The 22,579-nt window shown below is 35.2% G+C and overlaps 1 protein-coding gene across 1 annotated transcript; it reads left to right on the top strand.

The window, feature by feature from the left end:
• Positions 1 to 20,736: 20,736 nt before the first annotated feature.
• On the top strand, positions 20,737 to 22,375 carry LOC130981961 (AT-hook motif nuclear-localized protein 23-like). The gene has a single exon (XM_057905739.1). It carries the CDS (start codon positions 21,169 to 21,171, stop codon positions 22,036 to 22,038), a length of 870 nt encoding a protein of 289 aa, XP_057761722.1. The 5' UTR covers positions 20,737 to 21,168; the 3' UTR covers positions 22,039 to 22,375.
• Positions 22,376 to 22,579: the final 204 nt, after the last annotated feature.

The raw sequence follows: 22,579 nt of genomic DNA, 5'->3' as shown, positions 1-22,579 counted from the left end.
TCTTTGATTCTTTTAGTAACTATATATACTCTTATATATTGTATTATTCTCAACTCACTCAACAATACAGCATACTTTCTGCAGTTTAGTTTCTTATTTCTAACATAATATTAAGAGCATATTTTTTTTCTAAGAAAAATCGTTCCTTGCTTTTCATGTTTTCTTCTTCCGACAACCTCTTTGTACCTATTTTCGATATCTTTTTCGACGTTTTCCTTTGTCAGTGACCACACCATTCTCTTCGTCTTGTCATCCTGAGTCCAACGAGTCCAACCACATCGCCGGAAACACCCTACCACACCACCACGCACCATCGCATGCTCCTTGCTCGTATCACCTCTTCTCCCTTCTAGACGCATCCAGGACCGTTGATCTGCATCCAAGATCAACGCTCCAGAACCGTCCACATGTCAAAGACGCGTTGCCTAAGTCAACCCGCGCGTCATCTTGACCCAAAAAATGCAAACAGAAAGGTCACATTGGCTCCAATTGTCCAACACTGTTCTGTCATTATTGCAAGTTCTTAGGACACTTGATTACTACCTGTCCTACTCGCCCACAATGTTCATATTAAAACAAGTATCATTCTCGTTCCATCTACACTAATCAGAATGTGCTTGCTTCTACTGCTACTGCTACTAAAACCACAAACTCTGCTTCCTTCAATCTACCTTCTCTCTCTCCGTCCAACATTGAGTCTCTTCTTAAGCTACTTCTTTTCTTTTCTGGTAATACCTCTGCTGCTCATTCTACTACTATAGGTAATTCTAAATGGTATTTTGATTCTAGATGCTTTAACCATATGTCTTCTTTGCGTCATCCTTTTTTATCTTTGTCTACCGTCACAAATGCACCTCCTGTCATCACTGTTGATGGTACCCTCTTGTATGTGACACATAAGGATTTTATTTCACAATCTAATCTTAATCTCCCTGATATTTATATTATTCTAAAATTAAACTTTAAACTTATCTCTGTTGGTCAACTTGTTGAACTCGATTTTGATGTCAATTTTTCTATTTTTGGTTGTCGTATGCAGGATCGTCGGATGGGACAGATCATTGGGATTGAATGTAAGGTCGAAAGATTATTTGAGCTCGAGAATTTTTATATTCCTGTGTCAAATCTCTTTGCTATTTCTTCTCCATCTACCCTTTACTTGTGTCATCACCGTCTTGCCCACAGCTCTTTAGAAAAATTGCGCCCTCTTATGTCTAATGGTGTTTTGGGTCAAGTTAATAATGAGTCTTTTGATTGTATTTCTTGTCAAACTGCCAAACAACCTACTTTATATTTTCAAAATAATTCATCTCTTGCTTGGTCTCCTTTTGATCTTATCCACTCTGATGTTTGGGGTCCACTCCCACCGCTTCTATGGGAGGGACTTAATAATTTGTAATTTTTATTGATGATTATTTACGCTTTACTTGGGTTTATATGATGACTAATCACCATAAGCTACCTCAGATTGATATTAACTTTGCTACTATGATTAGAACTCCGTTTTTCAAGGTGATTAAAGTTTTTCAACGCGATAATGCTATGGAATACCGTGACTCCAAACTTTTAACTTTTCTTGCTGAACAGGGTACTTTATCTGATTTTTCTTGTCCTGGTACGTCTCAACAAAATGGACAGGCTAAACGCAAACACTGTCTCATTCTTGACTCTGTTCGTGCAATGCTTATTTCTTCTTCGTGTCATGAGTGTACTTGGGGTGAAGCTGTTCTTACTTCTATCCATGTTATCAATAGACTCCCTTCTTCTGTCTTTGGTAATATTACTTCCTTTGAGCGTCTTTATCATACTTCTCCAGATTACAATTCTCTTCGAGTTTTTGATTGTATCTGTTTTGTTCTCCTTCAGCCTCATGAACATAATAAACTTGAACGTTAGGCTCGCATGTGTAGTTTTCTTGGTTATGGCACATAACACAAGGGTTATCATTGATGGGATCCTCTTTCTAGACATATTTATATATCTCGTCATGTTATATTCTGGGAGCATCACATGTTTTCTAAGTTCTCCTTATTTGAATCCTTTCCTTCTACTCAGTCACCGTTGTTTACTAACCCTAATGTTGATCTTTTTTCTAGTGATGATTATACAAGTTCTATCTCTAGTCAACCTCCTGAGGCTTCTACTCTTCCTCCTTTTTCATCTCTCAATGATTATAGAACGGACGTTGATCATGCTCTTGCTGTCATGCCTCCTCCCTCCAATCGTTTTTCTAAGGTAAAAAATTCACCTCCTCATCTTCTTGATTATCATTGTTTTTCTACTATTTTTTATCACCATGATCTTCAATCATTCTGAGAAACCTTCACAAATCTAAATTGGTAGCAAATAATGCAAGAAGAAATTCAAGCACTTGAAAAAGCACACACTTGAAACTTGGTTAATCCTCCTTCTCAAAATTGTGGATAGCAGATGGGTATACAAGATGAAGACTCGCTCTAATGGTTCTATTGACCGTTATAAAGCACGTTTGGTCGCTCAAGGATCTACGCAAGAGTATGGTATTGATTATGAAAAAACTTTTGCTCCTATTACTCATCTTACATCTGTTCGCGCTCTCCTTACCATTGCTGCGGTTAGAAAATGGTCTCTCAGTTAGATGAATGTGAAGAATTCATTTCTTAATAGGGATTTGAAAAAGAAGGTCTATATGAAACTACTCCCGAGATATCCTTGTCCTTTCTAGGAAAGTCTGTCTCATTTGTAAGGCACTTTATGGTCTTAAGCATGCTCCTGGTGAATGGTTTGAAAAGTTCAGGACTACTATATGCAATCTCAATTTTACTTGTAGCCCTCGTGAGAATGCTCTCTTTATTTGTAAAAGTGAACGTGGAGTTGTTCTTTTACTTTTTTATGTTGATGACATGATCATTATTGGAGATGATGTTGATGGTATCTCTGATCTTAAAGCATCCCTTCACCACACTTTTGAGATGAAAAATCTTGGTTCTCTTAGTTATTTTCTTGGCCTTGAAGTCATATCCTCAGATGGTGGCATATATCTCTTTATTCTCTCTCAAGCTAAGTATGCTTCTGATCTTCTTGCTCGAATCAGAATTACAGATAGTCGCATTGAGTTTACCCCTCTTCAGCCTAATGTTCGCTTTACTCCTATGGATGGCACTGTTTTGGATAACCTCACTCTTTATCGACATTTAGTTGGAGGTCTCGTCTACTTGACTGTCACACGACCAGACATTGCCTATCCAGTTCATATTCTTAGCTAGTTCTTGTCAGCTCATTGTACTACTCACTATGATGCAATTCTTCGCATTCTTTGCTACATCAAAGGCACGACTCTGTTTTATGGTCTTCATTTTTCTGTCCATTCATCCTTAACCCTTTAGGCATACTTAGATGCTGATTGGACTGATGATCCCACTGATCGTCGTTCTACTACTGGTTATTATTTGTTTCTTGGTGACTCTCCCATTTCCTGGCGAGCCAAGAAACAAACATTCGTTGCTCGATCAAGCACCGAAGCTGAATACCGTACTCTCGCTAATACCACTACTGAGGTTGTCTCGATTCGTTGGCGTCGAAGACTTGGGTGCCCCTCAATCGTCCCCAACTGATGTTTATTGTAACAACCACAGTGCTATTCAAATTGCTCATAATGATATTTTTTATGAACGTACCAACACATTGAGATTAATTGTCATTTTGTCCGATAACGCCTTCTTATTAATGTTATTCGTCTCATAGCTATTGGAACTCTGGATCAAACTGCTGATATCTTCCCAAAGACTCATCATCCTACTCATTTTCGGACTCTAGTATCCAAACTCAAGATGATATTTTTAGCTCACACTTAAATTTGAGAAGATATGTTAGATTATAATTAGGATTAATTAGATCAATTAGCATTATTTAATATATTTATATATTTATCATAGTATATTACGCTTTTATTATTTTAATTCTTCTAACATTTATATATATCCTTATATATTGTATCATTTTCAACTCACTCAATAATATACCATATTTTTTTAGTTTAATCTTTTGTTTTTAACAATAAATATTTGACTGTTTATATTTTTTTTATTTGTAAATAAAATATTTAATTAATTTAAATAAAAAATCTTAATAATCATTGGAACCAAAACTTATTATAATAAAAAAGGGGGACATGAACTGCTGGCCTATATTTAATATATAGATGACTTACGACACGAGTCATGACTGTAGTATATATCTAAAATTATTTTACAAAACTAAATTGTTACTAAACACATACAGAAAGATCCAGGGCATTAGAATATTGAGAAAGTCACCTTTATTAGTAGCATGATCATAATACAATACTAAAGAGGAATTATGGACTTCGTTAATTATTAATTTCATACTGTAGGGTGAATGAGATACATAAACAAGAAACTTGTGCGACACTTGAAAATTGATATATAGAACAAGCAAGTATCTTTTTGACCAATGCAAATTAAAACTTATTATGATTAAAGCATATGTTGAAGCAAAAATCTAATTAGTACGTAATCGCCATTATTATAGGTCAAGCTAGCTTCTCCCTATAGCTTAAGCCCCATCAGCTATAGCTAGGGATCGCAACAGATTAAATTAAACTATATATATATATATGATGCAATATGCTAATTCTAATAAAAAAATTTCTACATACATAGTATCATTTATTTTAATTTCACTGGTTCTTTTCACCAAAACTTGCTCTTCAATCTTTAATTTCTGGGATAATGTTATTTATGTTAGGAATTTGGTTTGTTAGTAATTTAAAGTCTAAAATCTTTACTTAACTAGCACATGATTGAGGTTATTTAATCGATAAAGGGAGCTGTTCATCACGGGGATAATTAAGCATTAAATCCGTTCTTAGACTCTACGTGGGACTTGTTGCTCATCTAATTATGACAGGGATTGGGTACTTTCAATTTTTTAAAACAATTAAAGAAATAAAATATAATTTTTTATTATTAATTTTATAGGTGAAATTAAAAAATATATATAAAAAAATATATTAAAAAATTAAAAAATATATTTTATTTTCTTAGTTATTAAAAAAAATTAAGAGAATCCATTTCTGATTAGCTAGTTTCCTTTCGGATACATGTTGTCGGATTTAATTTTTCTAACATCTACCTTATCAATAATTAAATGCGACGATTAATGAATAAGTAAAGTTATATGACCAACAAAATTTATTAATTTTAATCAATATTTAATTATTTTTAAATATTAAATTTTAAATTCTAATAGTATAAAAATAAAGTTTTAATCTATAATATTAGCAAATATTAATGTAATTAAAAATATATATTTAAAAATGTTTGTCATAATAAATAATTAAAAATGTTGTCCATAAAGCATGCATTAAACATATATGTTTCTTGTAAGTATTTCTCTTCATCCACGTTTATTAACAAAAATGTAAAAAAAAAAATAAAAAGTATAAAATTATCTTATTTTATATTTTTTATTTATCATAAAATAATTAAATAATACTAAATATAATAAATATATAATTATAAATACTACATGTATAAAGTTATAAATATTAACTTAAATAAAATAATTTTAAATTATTATCTTTCTATAATAACTTTTTTTATATGTAAAAAATTAACTATTAAATTAATTATTGATATAAAATATATATTAAAATATAAAATACACATTAAAAATAAATTTAATAAAATATATATTTGTATATAATTATGTGATAATTGATTTAATGACTAATTATTTTATATATGTGTGCATAATATTTTTATAAATAAAATCCCACCATATGCACCAATTTAGTAGTAGTAAGTTAATTAGTACAACCAGAATATAAGAGATAATCTGTAATGCTATTATGTTCTCATTCATATCTTATTAATGAGAGTTAGCCATTTGAATTTTTATTTATTATTAATTTGATGATATTATAATTTATTTTTAATATTTCTCCATTTGCATTATTGGTAGGACATGTTATTCTATGAATTAATTAAATTTTATGAAAGAGATACATGTGCACATATATACAGCCCCAACAAGTTATGTTCTGTTCTGTTTGTGAGCTCTTAAATGGCTAGAATATATCATGGTAGGAACATGACAAAGGTGAGGAGTGCCATAATCATAATAATGAGACATGGCTAAAATATTTATGACTTTGCCAAAATTAAAGGAAATATAAACAATTTATGGGGCTTTGACACTTGGCGTAGATGAGTACGTTAAACTCTAGTCATAATAAAAAATTAAAAACAAACCAAACCCCTTTACGATTTATGGTTAGAGGGAATTATAGTTTATATATATAACGCATGCCATCTTTTAATCATAATATATATATCTCTAGTGTGTTATTAGTGTTAAAAGTTCTAAAATAAAAAATCTCTTTTCGGTGTTGATTTTGGACCAAATTAAAGCCGCACAGAATGCGAAAGATATATATAAATTAAAGCAGGCTAACATGCACACTATTATATCAAATTAAATATTCAATCCTCTAACATTTTTAATTATTCATTAACTGTTGTTATATATGGAAAAAAAAAATACTAGAGGATTACTAAAATTTATTATTTTTAGTCCGTAATTAGTTAATAATATTTAAAGATATAAATTAAAAGTATATTATTAAATTATTAAATTAAAAAATTAAACTAATGACTAAAAATATTAGACAAAAATAATAAATTTTATTAAATCTTAATATTTTCTCTTTAAAAACCGAAATGTTGTCATCTAAGAGAAGACATAACTAAATGTCACTTAACTTGTAAAATATATATAGAAGGCTTGAATACAAAATTACAAGCAATATAAAATCCTAGCTAGTAACTATTAATTTATTTTCTATAGAAGCTCAAACAATACCACCTTGTGAGCCGACACACCAACCTCGGAATTAAATATTTATTGGTTGGTAATAAAAAAATGATATATGCATCATTTTTTATATATATTTTTATATACTTTTATTTAATATTAAAATAGTTGATAAAAAAACAAAATATTTATCTTTTATATTATTATAAATATAAAAAAATATACACAAAAAGTAATACCTAGATCGTTTTCCAATAATAAATAGGTGGGTATCAATTATTCAATTATACTATATATACAAAAATCAAGTATTAAATTTAACTGTTAATATAAAATACATGTTATAATATAACATACATATTAAAAATAAATTAAACAATATATATATTTATATATAAATACACGATAATTAATTTTAATGACTAATTTTAATATGAAAATAATATTTTTGTAATTATCTCTATCCAAAATCAATGTTTGATTGAATTTATTATTTAAAAATAATAATAAATACATAACTATTTCTAACCATAAATAATTCAAACGCTGATAAAATTAATTATAAAAAAAATAAACAAATGTTATATCCATAGAAGATTGATATGTTTAACAAAAGTAATCCATCGTTAAATTTTAAGTTTATTCTATTAAAATTTTTCTAAATTTTCCAAATAACTCTTTTTATCATCTTTTCCATCCTAACCCCTTCAATCTAACCCCTTTTAAAATCAGAATCAACCCTATTAACTCTTAGCCCTCACACTCACCTTCCTTATTCTCGCTGACTTAGCCCCTCACTTTCATCTCCCTCATTATCCCTCACCTAATAAATTACCTTCCTCATCCATTCTCGCCGAATTCAACCTCACTCACTCAATCATAATGACAAGCTCATCTTTTAGTAACACTATCTTCGATCACCTTCAACTCCTCATATCGTTGCTGCTATATCTACTTCTTCTCGCTTGCATGTTATCTCGTTGTGACCATTGGATTGCCAGCTACTCTGCGCAGCCAATAGCTTCTTCTCATCGCCAGCTTTGTCGCCGCCAGATCTGCTCGCCACCCGGATTCGGACCACAAGTCTAATCTCCACTACGATGATATCACTACATCATCAACAACAACAATAATCACTATGTCTCTATAACTATAATTGCAACAATTTTTTAATTTTTTTTTGTATTTTGAGTCTAAATTTTATAGAGGTGTGGAGCTTAAGACGAGGATGGAGGAGAAGCATAGATGGATGTGTGGGAGGTCACGGTAAGGTAAAGATTGAGAATGAAGGAAAAATGAATATTCTAAAGAACAAGAGAAAAATTTCAACCTTTTTAACTTTTAATGATCATAACAAGGAAGAATCTTATTGATTTTACATATAATCGTTCAAAAGCCACAAATTCTAAAAGCTTGAGAGGAAATACCGTTAGTTTCTGCAAAACAAACTTTTGCAAATCCATAAAAATAAAAAGTTATTAAAATATTTGGTCACAATAAAAGGTGATTTTTCTGCTGTGTTATGTTATTTTGATGATGTTGTTGGTGATGTTAGTAGTAAACAATGGCGGAGGTTGAAACAAAATTTTGGGGGGTCAAATAGAAGATAATTGTCAAGATGCTTTTGATATGGACCTATTTAAGATAAGCTCATTTAACCTTATCTCTTTAATTTGGGTGATATTGTCAAATTTGAAGCTGTTTTCTAGAGTCTCGTTCCAAAAAATTAAGGTCAAACTCATCACATGCAACTATTTGAACTTTTTAAGGTTGTATTTCACTTTTTTCGTAATTCATTAAAGTAGAAGAACTATCTACATGTGTTGATATTGTAAAAGTTATATGTTATCCTTCTTGAATATTAGCCTTCCTTTTAAAAATGCATCAATTCTTTGATTTTTTATGATTATTTTGTATAAAAATTGAATATATAACCTATAAAATATGTAAAAAAAATTAGAAGGACAAATATTAAAATTTATGATATTTATTAAATTTTTTTATCAATTTATGCAAATACAATAATATCAATACTTATTGAATATTCTAATATTTTTTATTATATAAAAAATTAAATTAAATAAACAGTAAAATATAAAATAATATTAAATTACATAAATAAAAAATATCTAATTTTTTATATTTGAACTCAAAAATAGAGGGAGTGTTGCTTATTGAATAGAGAACTGCGAAATACGAATACATTCGGTTCAGTCCAAATCCAACAAAGTTTGAATGTTTAAAACTAAAAACTATTGTGCAATAAAAGTAAGAGATGAAGATTAAATTTTGGTATTTTAAGTCATAGTAAAGTATTTGAGTCAACTAAATTATTTTTTATTTTTTGAAGAAGTACTACTAATTTTTTTAACAAAAGTTTGGGGCGGCTATGACCCCCCCTTGTCTTAATTAAGCTCCGCCCCTGGTAGTAAAGGTGGTGATAGAAGAGGATTATGGTGATTTATGTAATACCCTTATTTTTAACACCTCATAATCGTACTAAAAGTTTAAGTGTTACTTACTTTTAATTCTTTAACTTGATATTATATTTATTTAATATTGAATTTTTACGAATATGAACCGAATCTTTAATTATGAAAGAGAAAAGTCTTTATTGAATAAATAAATTAAAATGAACTCATAATAAGATTTTTTAAAAATTTTGGGTCTTACATCTTACCCACTTTATAAAAAATTTTGTTTTCGAAAATTAAAATAATACATAAGATATGACATAGTTTTAATATTTTACCTTTAAATACTTTAGAAAAGTAAGAAATGATCTTGGCATATATATAAATTTTTGAATACCGGATAAACTATATAAAAAATCTTTTTTGAATCAATGTGGGAAAGTATATGCTAAATAAAAGTGATCTCGTAAAAAATTCAAAGGATGATTGGGGAACAGAATTAGGCAAGGAAATAGTCAATTTAAAACTTTTTTAATCCAAAACAAGAATTCTAGAAATAAATTGTAAGGAATGATGCATCACACCATAACAAGCTCAGTTTACATCAAGAAATTACACAGATCACGTAGAGAAATTCAAGATCAAGAACTATGATGTCGAAAATTTAAGAGATAATCAAGAATATGGTCAGATCTCGATATACATTAGACATGAAGCAAAAGAATCAAATTACATGATTAGCTTATTTTGAATAATAACTTTCAAAGTTTAGACTGCTCAAGATTTAAGGATCATGCATCGCGCCAAATCAGGTTCAAGACAAGATTAATGAGCACAAGATTCATGAAGAAGAGTATAATCAATAATAAAAACAGATATTTTTAAAAAAAATGCAAGAACACTCTCAAGAATACAATCAAACAAAGTTATGGACGAATAATAAAACATGGTCAGAAAATGGTCAAATCATGGTTCAAGAAAGGAATCTGAGTCAAGGAACTTCAATGAGAGTAGTAAAGAAGAAACGATATGCCAACTTAAGCAACACAAACAAAAATCAAAAGTCGAATCAAGCACAAAAAGTGAACTCTAGCATTCCCAAACCATGTGACTCGCATTACCCATTACTTATCAATTCCAATTCGTCTATAATAACCTATTAACTTTGCCGTACACATAAACCATCAACATTAAGTTAGCAAGACTTAACATTAGCAGATATGCGATGGTAACCTAACAGCGTTAATTAATAGACAACCATGTGCATAAACCTCTAATTCTTGTTATATGGACAAGACCTACAACATGACAGACGCTCAGAGTATGTAATGAAGCATAGTCAGTCCATTTCCAAGGCTCTAATCAAGATAAACTGCTCTGATACTATAATGTAACACCCTTACTTTTAACACCTCATGATAGTACTAAAAGTTCAGGTGTTACTTACCTCTAATCTTTCTTGCAACATTTTTATATCTATATAAACTGCTACAGCTTGTAGCGGTTTCTAAACTGAACGTAATCTACTACAGATAGCCATGGTTTACGTGAAAAAGTGAGCTGGGCAGAAACTGCTAAAGGCTGTAGTGATTTCTGAAGGAAATAACACTCTACATAAACTACTACTTGCTATAGCGGTTTATGAAGAAACATTATGTTGCTCAATCCGTGACACACTGTAGCGGTTTATGTATAGGTAGATTCTCTATATATATCCGTGAAAGGCAATTGGAAAGAAGTAGAGTGTCATTTTTACATATGGATGGTGAGGAGAGTTTCCTAACTCTAGTGTATTACTTTGAAAAAATTCAAAAAAGTAAAAGACACGGTGTTTAAGTTTTCAGATAGGGAATTGTTAAGTGTCCTTATCCAATTATCAAATATCTTGCCAAAGCTAAAGATAAGTATATTGCAAAAGTTGGAAGGTGTGTGAGACAAAGTGAGTGAAAAAGTTGTTTTACAATATCTCTATTACTGTTGTATCAACCGGTGTGAAGTATGATACATTTATCATAGGGTCCAATGAATATATGCACATCTTGTTTTATTATAGGCAAAGTTTTTCAGAAGTTAGAATATACGAGTTGTTTGCCAAGTTAGGAGACGGTGTCAACAATTTTGGGGTATCAGCGCCAAATCTTCAATCGGTACATTGGGGGTGCTTCAACCTCGATGCCTGTGATTGCATCTCCTTGTCCGTTAGTTAATCCTCCATGTCTTGTAGTTGGGATGGCTAGTTCACTTCATCTGATTTCTAATTTTGCAGTTGATGGTGGACCGGATTGAGTTGAAAATGCAATGCGAGAAGATGATTCGGACAAAGAGCCCATTGACATTGTTGGGAACAGTGACTAGGATACTCTGAACAATCCACCTACACATCATGAACCATCGAGTTCCGGCAACAACAACATCCTCCACATTTCTCAAACTTGAACTTGGAAGCCATCGGCCAACAGCCAGACGTAGATCCTTCTTTTGGGAGTCAAGAACTGCATGATGGAAATGCTCCTTCAAATTGGCCAAATTTTCCAAAGTAAGGAGGAAGTTGTGTTGAGTGTAAAGAATTACCGCATCCATCGTAGAGTTAAGTACAGGGTAATAGAGTCAGATCATCTTAAATACTGTTCCGAGGGTTACCTGAAACTGTAGGTCGATCTCAGACCAGATCTTCTGTGTTAGTCGGAGCCGACGTGTCCGGCAGGTGTACAGCGGCTGGAGCTGGTGTGTCCGACTTGTTGGACTTGGTGGTGGTGCTGATCCTTCGTCCCCGGAGGGTGGGGGTACCTGCAAGGGACTCTGATGCTTAAGTTAGCAAGGGTATTAAGCAGGTATTGAGTAGAATCAGAGTATGAGTTATACTTGGGTGCTCCAGCGTATTTATAATGGTGAGATGTGGCCTCCTGTGGATAAGATAAGTTAGTTTATCTTATCTTATCTTTTATCTTATCTTTAAGTGAGGTCATCTTTTAAGGGAACCGCCTTTATCTCTATGGGCTTGGGCTGTCCTTGGATTTGGGACGTGTTCCTCTATTTGGGCCCTTTGTTTGGGCTTTTCTGTGACTTGGCCGAGCTCTTTGAGAAGAGGTCGGTCGCTTTGCCTGTAGAACATCCCGGGTCGGACAGCTCGACCCAGGGTATGAACAAATACCATGGGAGATGCAAGTAGTTCAATAAAGATTGCACGTAGTTAATTCGTATCACACTCCAGCAACGAAAGTGTACTTGAGAGGATAGAAAGTACAACGGACCTCATACTTGCTTGGGTACCTCGATTTCATGCGATCATCGGCAACTTGATTATCATGTCATTTGTGCGAGGATCTTTTCGTTGGTTAGAGATAATGCTGCAATTACGATAAAGGTGTTGCAGCAAGCTACAGAAACAACCTATGGATTCAGGCCTAGAGACAGGAAGGTCTGGATGGCGAAGTAAAAGGCAATAGCACAGATCTATAGAGATTAGGAAGAATCTTATGGCGAGTTGCCCCATTGGATCTTCGGTGTGCAATCCACCATGGAGGGAACCATTACTCTGTTGAAGACTTCTCCAATTAGAGTTGGTGATCAGGTTGATGAATCTATCGTATACTTTTATCGTCTTTACTTAACTTTTCCTCCTTGTATTGGGTCTTTTCAACATTGCAAGCCACTGGTCGACATCGATGCTACTCACTTGTATGGCAAGTATGGAGGTACTTTGTTCCTGGCTATCGCGTAAGATGGAAACTCGAATATCTTGCCATTTGTGTTTGCACTTGTGGAAGGGAAAAATGCAGAGTCTTGGAATAGTGTCCTCACTCGCATCGGCTAGTAGCACCCTAAACCTCTCGTGGAACTATGTGAAGTGGACTATCATCTGCTTGACCTTATTTGGCGATGGCAGCTCGTCAAATAACTCCTGAAATCATTCCCAAGCTGGTCTGCCATCCTCCATAAAATTTTCAAAATCAGTGAGGCACCCACTAACAGCCTTCCCATCGATGGGCAAGCCCAACTGATACGCCACATCTTGCAGTATGATGGTGCACTCTCCGAACGGCATGTGAAAAGTCTGCGTCTCAGGATGTCACCTCTCAATGAATACACTGACCATAGGCTCATCCAACTAAAACCAACAACTGTTCAGCCTAGCCAAGTGGTATAAATCAGCCCTCTCCAAATAAGGTATGATCATTTCATGCATGAGTATATTCTCTTGCCTCCGAACACTGTAAATAATATACACCTACTAAACTACATCATGTGATAAAAATAACTACACCCTAATGAAATTCTAATACTTACAAGCCTAAACTATAAATTATTACTACAAATGTCCTAATCTGGTGCAATAACTACGTAACTGTTATCTATCCAATCCTTTAGAAGTGAGAATAAGAAACATAAAAATTCCAATATATTAAAATATAATCAATAAATTACTGGTAATTCTAATATATATGACTGTTTAAATACAAAAATAGAATGAATGCTAATGTATTTTAGAACGAGTTATATACAAATTAATCATTTTTGAATTTTTAAATTTAAATTTTGAATTTTAAATCTAAAATTTTAAATACTAAACTATAAATCTTAAATTGTATATTCTAATTCCTATACCCTAAATACTAGATTTTATATTCTAAACTCTAATACTACAAAGAAAACAAACTAACTTTTTCATTGATGCCTCCGGCAACGTGGGCAACGCTGTTAAGTCAGTACAAGCGATCTTTATCCACCAAAATCCTACTTGAATATGCACGCTCCAAAAAGCTCAAATCTTCTCCTATCCTCCTCTTCTCTCTCTCAAAAATGTTCTCTCTCTAACCAAATTCTCTCTCCACCCTAAATGAAGGATCTGCTGGTGGCTATCGCGGTTTTATAACCAGGCTTCACGTAAATCGCGACAACCTCTAGCAATTTACGGAAGCTGTTGTTTTCTTCATAAATTGCTATAGCCAATAGCAATTTATGTAATCTGCATCTCTTTCAGAAATTATTACAGCCTCTAGCGGTTTCTGTCCAGCTTGTTTGTCTATGTAAATTGCGGGTGTCTGTAATAGATTATGTCCAATTTAAAAATGGCTACAGTGCTACACCGTGTAGCAATTTATATAGATAAAAAAGAAGTAATGACCAAATCAATATCCGAAAGATTGAAACGCTGACATTTCGGTACCTCACTATTGTAATTGACAAAATGGTACCCGGATAATTTTAAAAAATGACAAGCGTGTCCATGTGCTTGCCGGACCAAAGCTCCAGTGAGGACAATGCTGAGCTGGACACCGGATTTTGCTGACAAAACATGTTTTATTTGAGTTGTAATTTTCAATTAAGTAATTTGTTAGCCTAGGTGAAAATTAAATTAATTGAAATTGATTTTGCCCCCAAATCAGAGGTCTTTGCCCTAATTCCCAATTAACAATTGCTGTTACTAGTTGGTTACTTACTGTAACTTAGTGTTTCACTAGGAGTAAAACTGAAAGGTCATGTAAAGAGGGAGAGACATTGCTCTGTAATCTTGGTGCGAAGAAGAAAATGAGGTGAGATACATTGTCGAAGTCAAAGCGTCAAGTGTGTGAGGGTTTGCTAGTGGCATCATCGCGACTCCATTCTTCGTTAGGAAGAAACCTACGAAGAGGTAAGTTTGCCTTCATTCCATCCTCTCATTTACATGGCTTTTGTGGACAGCATTATGATCATTTTGATTGTTTTAGTAGTAAGCCATTTTTGTTGTTTGTTTTCTGTGCTTGTAACTCCTTGTTTATTCATTGTATCTTCTCTCTACGATTTTTTAGATGGATCGTCTAGTTACGTTTGTTTATCATCACATGGGTGCCTTGAAAAGGGGTGGGAACGGTAATGTAATATACGATGGGAGTTTGGTAACTGAGATGCACAGGGTGAATGTGGAGACATGTAATTTATTTTTTGTTGAGGAGTTATTTCTAGACTTGGGTTACCCTGGATACAATGAGTTGTACTGGCTAGAACCTGGTTTAGACTTAGGTAAGGGTCTTAGAGTGCTTAGGACAGATACTGAAGTGATGAGGATGTGTGAGAGTGCGATGAAGAATGACAACATTGTACACCTGTATTTTGATCACCCCATTGATGTCAACCCTGAAATCATTGATGAAGAAGTTGTGTCTGATGGTAGTAGTGATAGTGTGGTTGAAGTCAATCCAGGTGGTGATAATGTGAACGAGGTTGAAGTTACTAATAAGGTAGTCGGTCAGACTAATGAGAATGAGAATGAAGGTGTGAATGAGACCAGTGCTGAGGTTAATGAATTGAATATGGCTTTGAGTGTTATTGTGAAGGAGACTGTGAATGAGGTTGTAAATGAGGCCACTGTTGATATAAACGAGTCGAACAAAAATGAGAGTGGTGCAGGGGAAGAAGCTGCGAATGACGGAAATGAGGAGAAAGACACTGAAGGAGCATCAGCTCCACAGATGGGTGTTAAGAAGGTTAGAAAGAGGCATCTAAAATTACCACCTAGTGGTTTATCCCGAGAAAGAAGAGCTGCCGAAAATGAGGTTCCTGAGAGTGATCCTCGAGAAGCTGAAGCAGTAAATGAACCCACATACGAGACCAATGATGATGATCTTAAGGATCTGAATGAAGGTTCTGATTTTGGAGAACCAGTTGTGGATGAGTTGAGGCTAGAGGAACCTGTTACAGAAAATTCAACAGGTAAATTTGGTTTTTTTTTTTGTTAGAGGCTATGTGCATAAGCATTGCATCAATTCTGATGTATCTCAAATGATTTTGCAACAGATAATGTAACACAAACAACTGGGAGGAACAACACAAGGAGAAATCATCCAAGACATCAACCGTCTGGGCAAAGAATTGTACCTGGAAAGGAGGATGAAGCACCAAGGGTAGAGGTGTCTAACCCGAATAGAGAAGATGGCGAAAGTGAACCTGAGATGTACCAATATGAGTCTGAAGAACTCTGTAGCCCTCCTGCATCTGACGATGAAGAGGAACCTGTATTTCCTCAACATAATCCCAACACACCATATGGGAAAATAACTCTGGAGTTGAATATGGAGTTCGAGACGATGGACCACTTCAAAGAAGCAGTGCAGAAGTACAACATACAAATTGGGAGACAGGTATTCTATCTGAGGAATGAGAAGAAGAGGTGTAGGGTGATTTGCTATGACCCCGACTGCCCTTGGTTGTGCTACTGTGCCAGGACCAACTACCCAGCATCCTTTCATATAAAGACTTTTGTGGACGAACATACATGTCCCAGAAGCAACAAGAGTAAGTTAGTTACATGTTCTTGGGTTGCTGAGGAGCTGATACCAAAGCTCAGAATCCATCCCAACATGTTACAGAGGGAGGCACAGGAGTGGTTTAAAGTGGAGTATGACATTTCAGTTAATGAGAGGATGATGTATAGGGCTATGGACAAGGCCAAAGAAGTTATTGAGGGAACAGAAAAAGATCAATACCTAAGGCTTAGAGACTATCTGAACGAAATCATGAAGGCTAATACTGGTTCAAGAGCCAACATGGGGATTACTCCACAGCCAGAGGGGTTGCCTAGGTTTAGAAACTTGTACATCTGTTTGGCTGCTTGCAAGAATGGATTTAAAGCAGGGTGTAGACCTTTTATAGTTTTAGATGGGACGTTTTTGAAAGGTTATTTTGGAGGGCAATTACTTGCTGCCGTTGGTCAGGATGCGAACAATCAACTTTTTCCAATAGCGTATGGGATTGTTGATGCAGAAACTAGGAAAAATTGGAGATTCTTTCCAGAGGAGTTGCTCACTGACATAGGGGACTACAATGAGAATGGCTGAGTTTTTATGTTGGACCAACAAAAGGTGATGTGCACTATGACTATTGTATTTGAATTCTTGTATGTTTCTAGAAGTAACTTTTTGAATGTCTCCTAATTATTTGTGGTTACCATTTAATGCAGGGATTAATACTAGCATTGCAGGACATGATGCCGGGGGTCAAGCACATATTTTGTTGTATGCATATGTGGAGAAATCTGAACAAGAGATGGAAGGATAAGGAACTTAAGGCAGCATTTTGGCAATGTGCAAAAACAATTACTGATCAAGAGTTCAATGATGCAATGGCAACTGTAAAACGGATCAACAAACAAGCATGGGAGTATTTGTCAAAATTCGAACAAGAACAGTGGTCGAGATCAAGGTTTTTAGAATGACCGAAGGTAGATAGTTTGACAAGTAATAATTATGAGTCATTTAATTCAACAATTGTGGGTCTGTGGGGGAAGATCATTTTGACAATGCTTGAGGAGCTTAGGTTCTATATCATGAAGACAATGGCAATTCACAAGGACTCACTGATGGCTTACACTGGATAGATAGCCCCTGTACAAGTCAGTAGGCTAGAGAAAGAAAAAAGACAAGCTAACTACTGGGAAACACAATGGTGTGGTGATGATGAGCACAACCAGTTTGAAGTAACAAAGTGGCAACATAGAGTGAGAGTCAATACACGAGAGAGGACATGCTCATGCAGAAAATGGCAGCTGACTGGACTACCATGCTATCATAGAATTGCAGCAATCCAAAGAAAGAATGAGAAGCCTGAAGATTATGTCCATCACAAGCTCACCATTGAGGCATATAATAGGACTTACCAGTTTCACGTTAGCAGCATACCGAATCAAGAGTATTGGGAACATCACAAAGGGCTGCCATATCTGCCCCTTTCATACAAGAGGCCTATTGGCAGACCTACCAAGAAGAGAAAAAAGAATAGCACTGAGCAAAGCTCTGGGAGCCAATACAAGGCCAAGAGAATATACGGATAGATAACATGCCAAATCTGCAAGAGGGTCAGTAAAACAAAAACCAATATTAATATCTATTTACTTTACATTTTATTTGCTATTTGTAAATTTAATGAATGCTTATTTATTTTACTCATGTGCTCTTTGTAAGGCTGGACATAATAGCAGAACTTGTCCTGAGAAAGAAACTGGAAGAGGAGCTAAAGAACCAGATCTTGATGAGGAAGAAGCTAGGGAGCAAGAAGCTAACTGGAAGGAGACCATGGAAACTACACACGCTGCACATGTTGCAGATGAGGAAGACCTCACTCAAAACCATCCACAAAGTCAGCCTGCTCAGGTAAACAATGTGATTTATGTTACCTTGTTGTTCCAAACTGTTGGATCTGTTTCCATAAAAGCTTTGTTTTCATGAATCGACAAATTGATGCAGAATAACTTGGTTAGTCCAACACATGCTGGGAATACTACAACAAATGCTGCATCCCCTAATGTAGCCACTATACCAACAACAACCAACTTGGTTAGTCCAACAGCTATTTCAGAATCAGCACCAACACCAAAAAGGAGAGGCAGACCATCTTTTGTAAGGGACAACCCAGTTCCACCAAGAGAAAGAGACAGCACCACTCGAAGAGGACTGGCAGCCACTACAACACCTCCAACTCCAAGACAAAATGCAACAGTTGCACTATCATCCGCTGCTCAACCTAGGGTTTTCAGGCCTGATCTTGGGTCTAGCTCTCAAATTCCTGCATCTCCATCCAATGCTGTAGTCCTATGTAGTGGGACTAGGTCAATGCCACAAGGTCCATTATTTAGGACCAATCTTCAGGCCCAACGTACAATACCATTTAGGCCACCAACTGTGACTAGGGAGACCATGACAGCAGCAAGCCCAGCCACACAGAACAGGTTCATTGGCTTCATGCCCACTCCATCCTTGAAGAAGAAAAATCCATCCGGACCACCACCATCAAAGCCATCAACAAATGACAAGAACTGAACTGATTTTGATCTTGGGTTTTTTATTTTGTTGTTAGCTCCATTTTGGACAAGATTTAGTTAACATAAACCCAAGTGCCATTATGGCATGTAAGTGCAAACCAAATTTTTTTGTGTTTTGTTAGTGTCATTTTGGGTCTGTAGCAGTTACTATGAACATAAGTGTCATTTTGCTAGTCTTATTTGGGGCCTGAACTTTGTTAGTCTGAATAGTTAATGGTTATAACTTCATGTTATGCTCTGGGTGTTTTATTGAGGTTCTGTTCACAAATCTATTTTACATGGCTTACATATAATCTATAAAGCTTGCTCACATCACAACAACAATAACTCAGTCACAGCACAAGAAGTACACATCATACATTAAATCATCTCAATTACAATGAGGAGAAGATTACAAAATTCTAAAGTGTCATTGTTGTACTATTATACTGTGCACTGTCTACCTACATAGCCAAACTAAACATAATCAAAGCCACATTTAACCCAATCAATATACACATAAAAATTAGGCACAACTCAATCCTCTTCAGATGCTCCTTCATGTCATTCACCACAGATAGTACCATCATCATCCTATCAATTTTCTGGCCATCCCCACACTTGACATTGATTCTGCTTTTCTTTTTTGGTTCTGATTTGCCCAGCATATTACTATTCTCTGAAGAAACTTCTCCTTCTACACATTCCTCTTGTATTTCATCCAACCATTGAAAATATCCACAACGCATTTGTGTGTTCTAGCACAACACAAAATTTCAAAGATCAGACAACAATCGAAAACTAAAATTGAATAAGCACAGACGACAAACCAAGAAGGAAGTTTGCATTAATTCCTCACATATTCATCAAAATTTCAAGCTTACCTTTCACATAGGGCAGTGTAGAAACCATCTATCAGGGTTGCTACTTGTCTTCGACTTCAATGGAATCACTGGAAGAAGACAAAAGCAACAGCCATCGTAAGTTTTGCTCACAATACCGGAAGTACCATCCACGTCGAAGGCTTGCATCGATGATTGCCTTCTCACTGTTGCAGCTTTTCCACGAGTCCTTACTGTATGTATCTTTCAATTTTGGCTCCCCTCCTGCGAGTGAACGAAGAGAGCAATGTTGGGAATTAGGGCAAAGACCTCTGATTTGGGGGCAAAATCAATTTCAATTAATTTAATTTCCACCTAGGCTAACAAATTACTTAATTGAAAATTACAACTCAAATAAAACATGTTTTGTCAGCAAAATCTGGTGTCCAGCTCAGCATTGTCCTCACCGGAGCTTTGGTCTGGCAAGCACATGGACACACATGTCAGCTTTTAAAATTATCCAAGTACCATTTTGTCAATTATAATAGTGAAGTACTGAAATGTCAGCGTTTCAATCTTTCAGTTACTGATTTGGTCATTATCTCGATAAAAAAAGTTGCATATACGTATCAAGTTTTACAAAGTTATAATATGGTAAATTTGAATTTCAATAATTTTATTTAAGTAAGTTGCTCTTTATAATAAATTTAAAAATTTAGGATCGCGTAGTAGGCACGCTCCGGGATCATGAGTGATCAAATGTTTCAACCTATTATATTTTTATTCAATTTGTGTCCTTCGAAGAAGAAAGCTTATTAAAACATTCATTTCCCCAACCAATTATTATTTGAATAATAAAGTTTTGTTTGGCCAAACAAATGACTGCGTCTTAGTGTTTGTCTCCTCCTTCAACTCTCTCCTCCTCCGTCTTCTTCTTCATTCCTTTTTCTCTCTGTGCACTCCATCCATCATACCGTCCTCTCTCCTTTGTTTTTCAACCCTCTCTATCTCTCTCTCTCTTCTGTCTTCTCCATTTCTCTCTTCTCTCATCTTTCTATACATAAACTAAAAGCATTTATATGATCCAATATTACATAAACACACTACTTCCCTTATTTTAAAGGCAAGGGGGGGCAAAAGAACAGTTTTTATAAGGGAGAAATTTATTCAATTCACTCCTACTTCAATTCCATCCTATATTATTAATTATTAATAATATAATATACATCAAATCAAATACTATATATATATTAAAAAGTTTTTACTAGTTTTGAGTTAATATATAATTCATTCTAATAATAATAAAAATAAATCTCTCTTTCTCTCTCTTGGGTTTGATGTGTCTATGGCTGGTTTGGATTTAGGAACAGCTTCACGCTTCGTTCAAAACCTGCACAGACCGGAATTCAACCTGCATCACAACCATCATCATCAACAACAACATCATCATCATCATCATCACCAACAAGATTCTGAAGAAGACGCCAACAACAACCACCAAGATCACTATGAGGATGATGCTCCCCACGACCACACGGGTTTGGACCTCGCAACGGCCTCCGCGGGGGATGTCGTCGCACGCCGTCCTAGGGGTAGGCCGCCGGGATCCAAGAACAAGCCCAAGCCGCCGGTCATCATAACCAGGGAGAGCGCCAACACGCTCAGAGCACACATCCTCGAGGTAGCCAGCGGCTGCGACGTCTTTGACAGCGTCGCCACCTACGCCCGCCGCCGCCAGCGCGGGATCTGCATCCTCAGTGGCAGCGGCACCGTCAATAACGTCACCATCAGGCAACCAGCCGCCGCCGGAGCAGTAGTCACGCTCCACGGCAGGTTCGAGATATTGTCCCTCTCCGGCTCGTTCCTTCCGCCGCCGGCTCCCCCCGGCGCCACCAGCCTAAGCATATACCTCGCCGGAGGTCAGGGACAGGTGGTCGGAGGGAGTGTGGTTGGGGAGTTGATCGCGGCGGGGCCGGTGATTGTGATCGCTTCTTCGTTCACGAACGTGGCTTATGAGAGGTTGCCTTTGGACGAAGATGAACAGCAGCTTCCAGGTGGCGGCGGCGGTCAGGGTTCCGGTGGTGGTGGTGGTAATAGTCCGTTTGGTGACCCATCCTCAGGGCTTCCTTTCTTTAATTTGCCGGTGAATATGCCGAATAATGTTCAGTTGCCATCAGCAGTGGATGGGTTTTCACGTCCACCACCACCATTTTAATTTGATTACTATTGCACTCTTAATCTAATTAATGTGGATATTCAAAGTGTTGATCCAGCAATTTTTGCAACTGCGCGCCCCTTCATGATGATCATGAGTTTGCCTTTCTTGAATTTGAGGTCAGCAAAATCAAATCGTGGACTACTACATATATATATTTGTTCTTCTTCTTCTTCTTCTTCTTCTTGTAGTGTGGTTTATTCAGTGAGTCATGTCATGTGTACTTTTTTTTTTATCACTTGTTTTAATTACTTTGTTATATGAATTAATTAGTGTTTGTCTCAAATGTTTTTTATTTCAATTTTCAGAACTTTAGCTTTCCACTGAACTATATTTATAGTATGTTAGTGTTCTGTAATGTTGATCTTTCTCTTTTTTAACTTCAAATTTCGTCTCTCTAATTAATTACTATCTAAATAATCATATCCACTGGTGCCTTCTATTTTATATACCTACATATCCCTAATTAAGGAGGATACATATTTGATATAAATATAACAAAAGATATTATAGATACATTAGCGGTCTTAATATAATTCAG

The sequence above is a fragment of the Arachis stenosperma genome, chromosome 5 (assembly GCF_014773155.1).
Source record: "Arachis stenosperma cultivar V10309 chromosome 5, arast.V10309.gnm1.PFL2, whole genome shotgun sequence".
Lineage (NCBI taxonomy): Eukaryota > Viridiplantae > Streptophyta > Magnoliopsida > Fabales > Fabaceae > Arachis > Arachis stenosperma.
Note: the sequence above shows the minus strand (reverse complement) of the source record. Positions and strands in the feature narration are given on the sequence as shown.

Bases quoted from the DNA above. Each gene is read 5' to 3' on its own strand.
- LOC130981961 (XM_057905739.1), top strand. From the start codon at position 21,169: ATGGCTGGTTTGGATTTAGGAACAGCTTCACGCTTCGTTCAAAACCTG.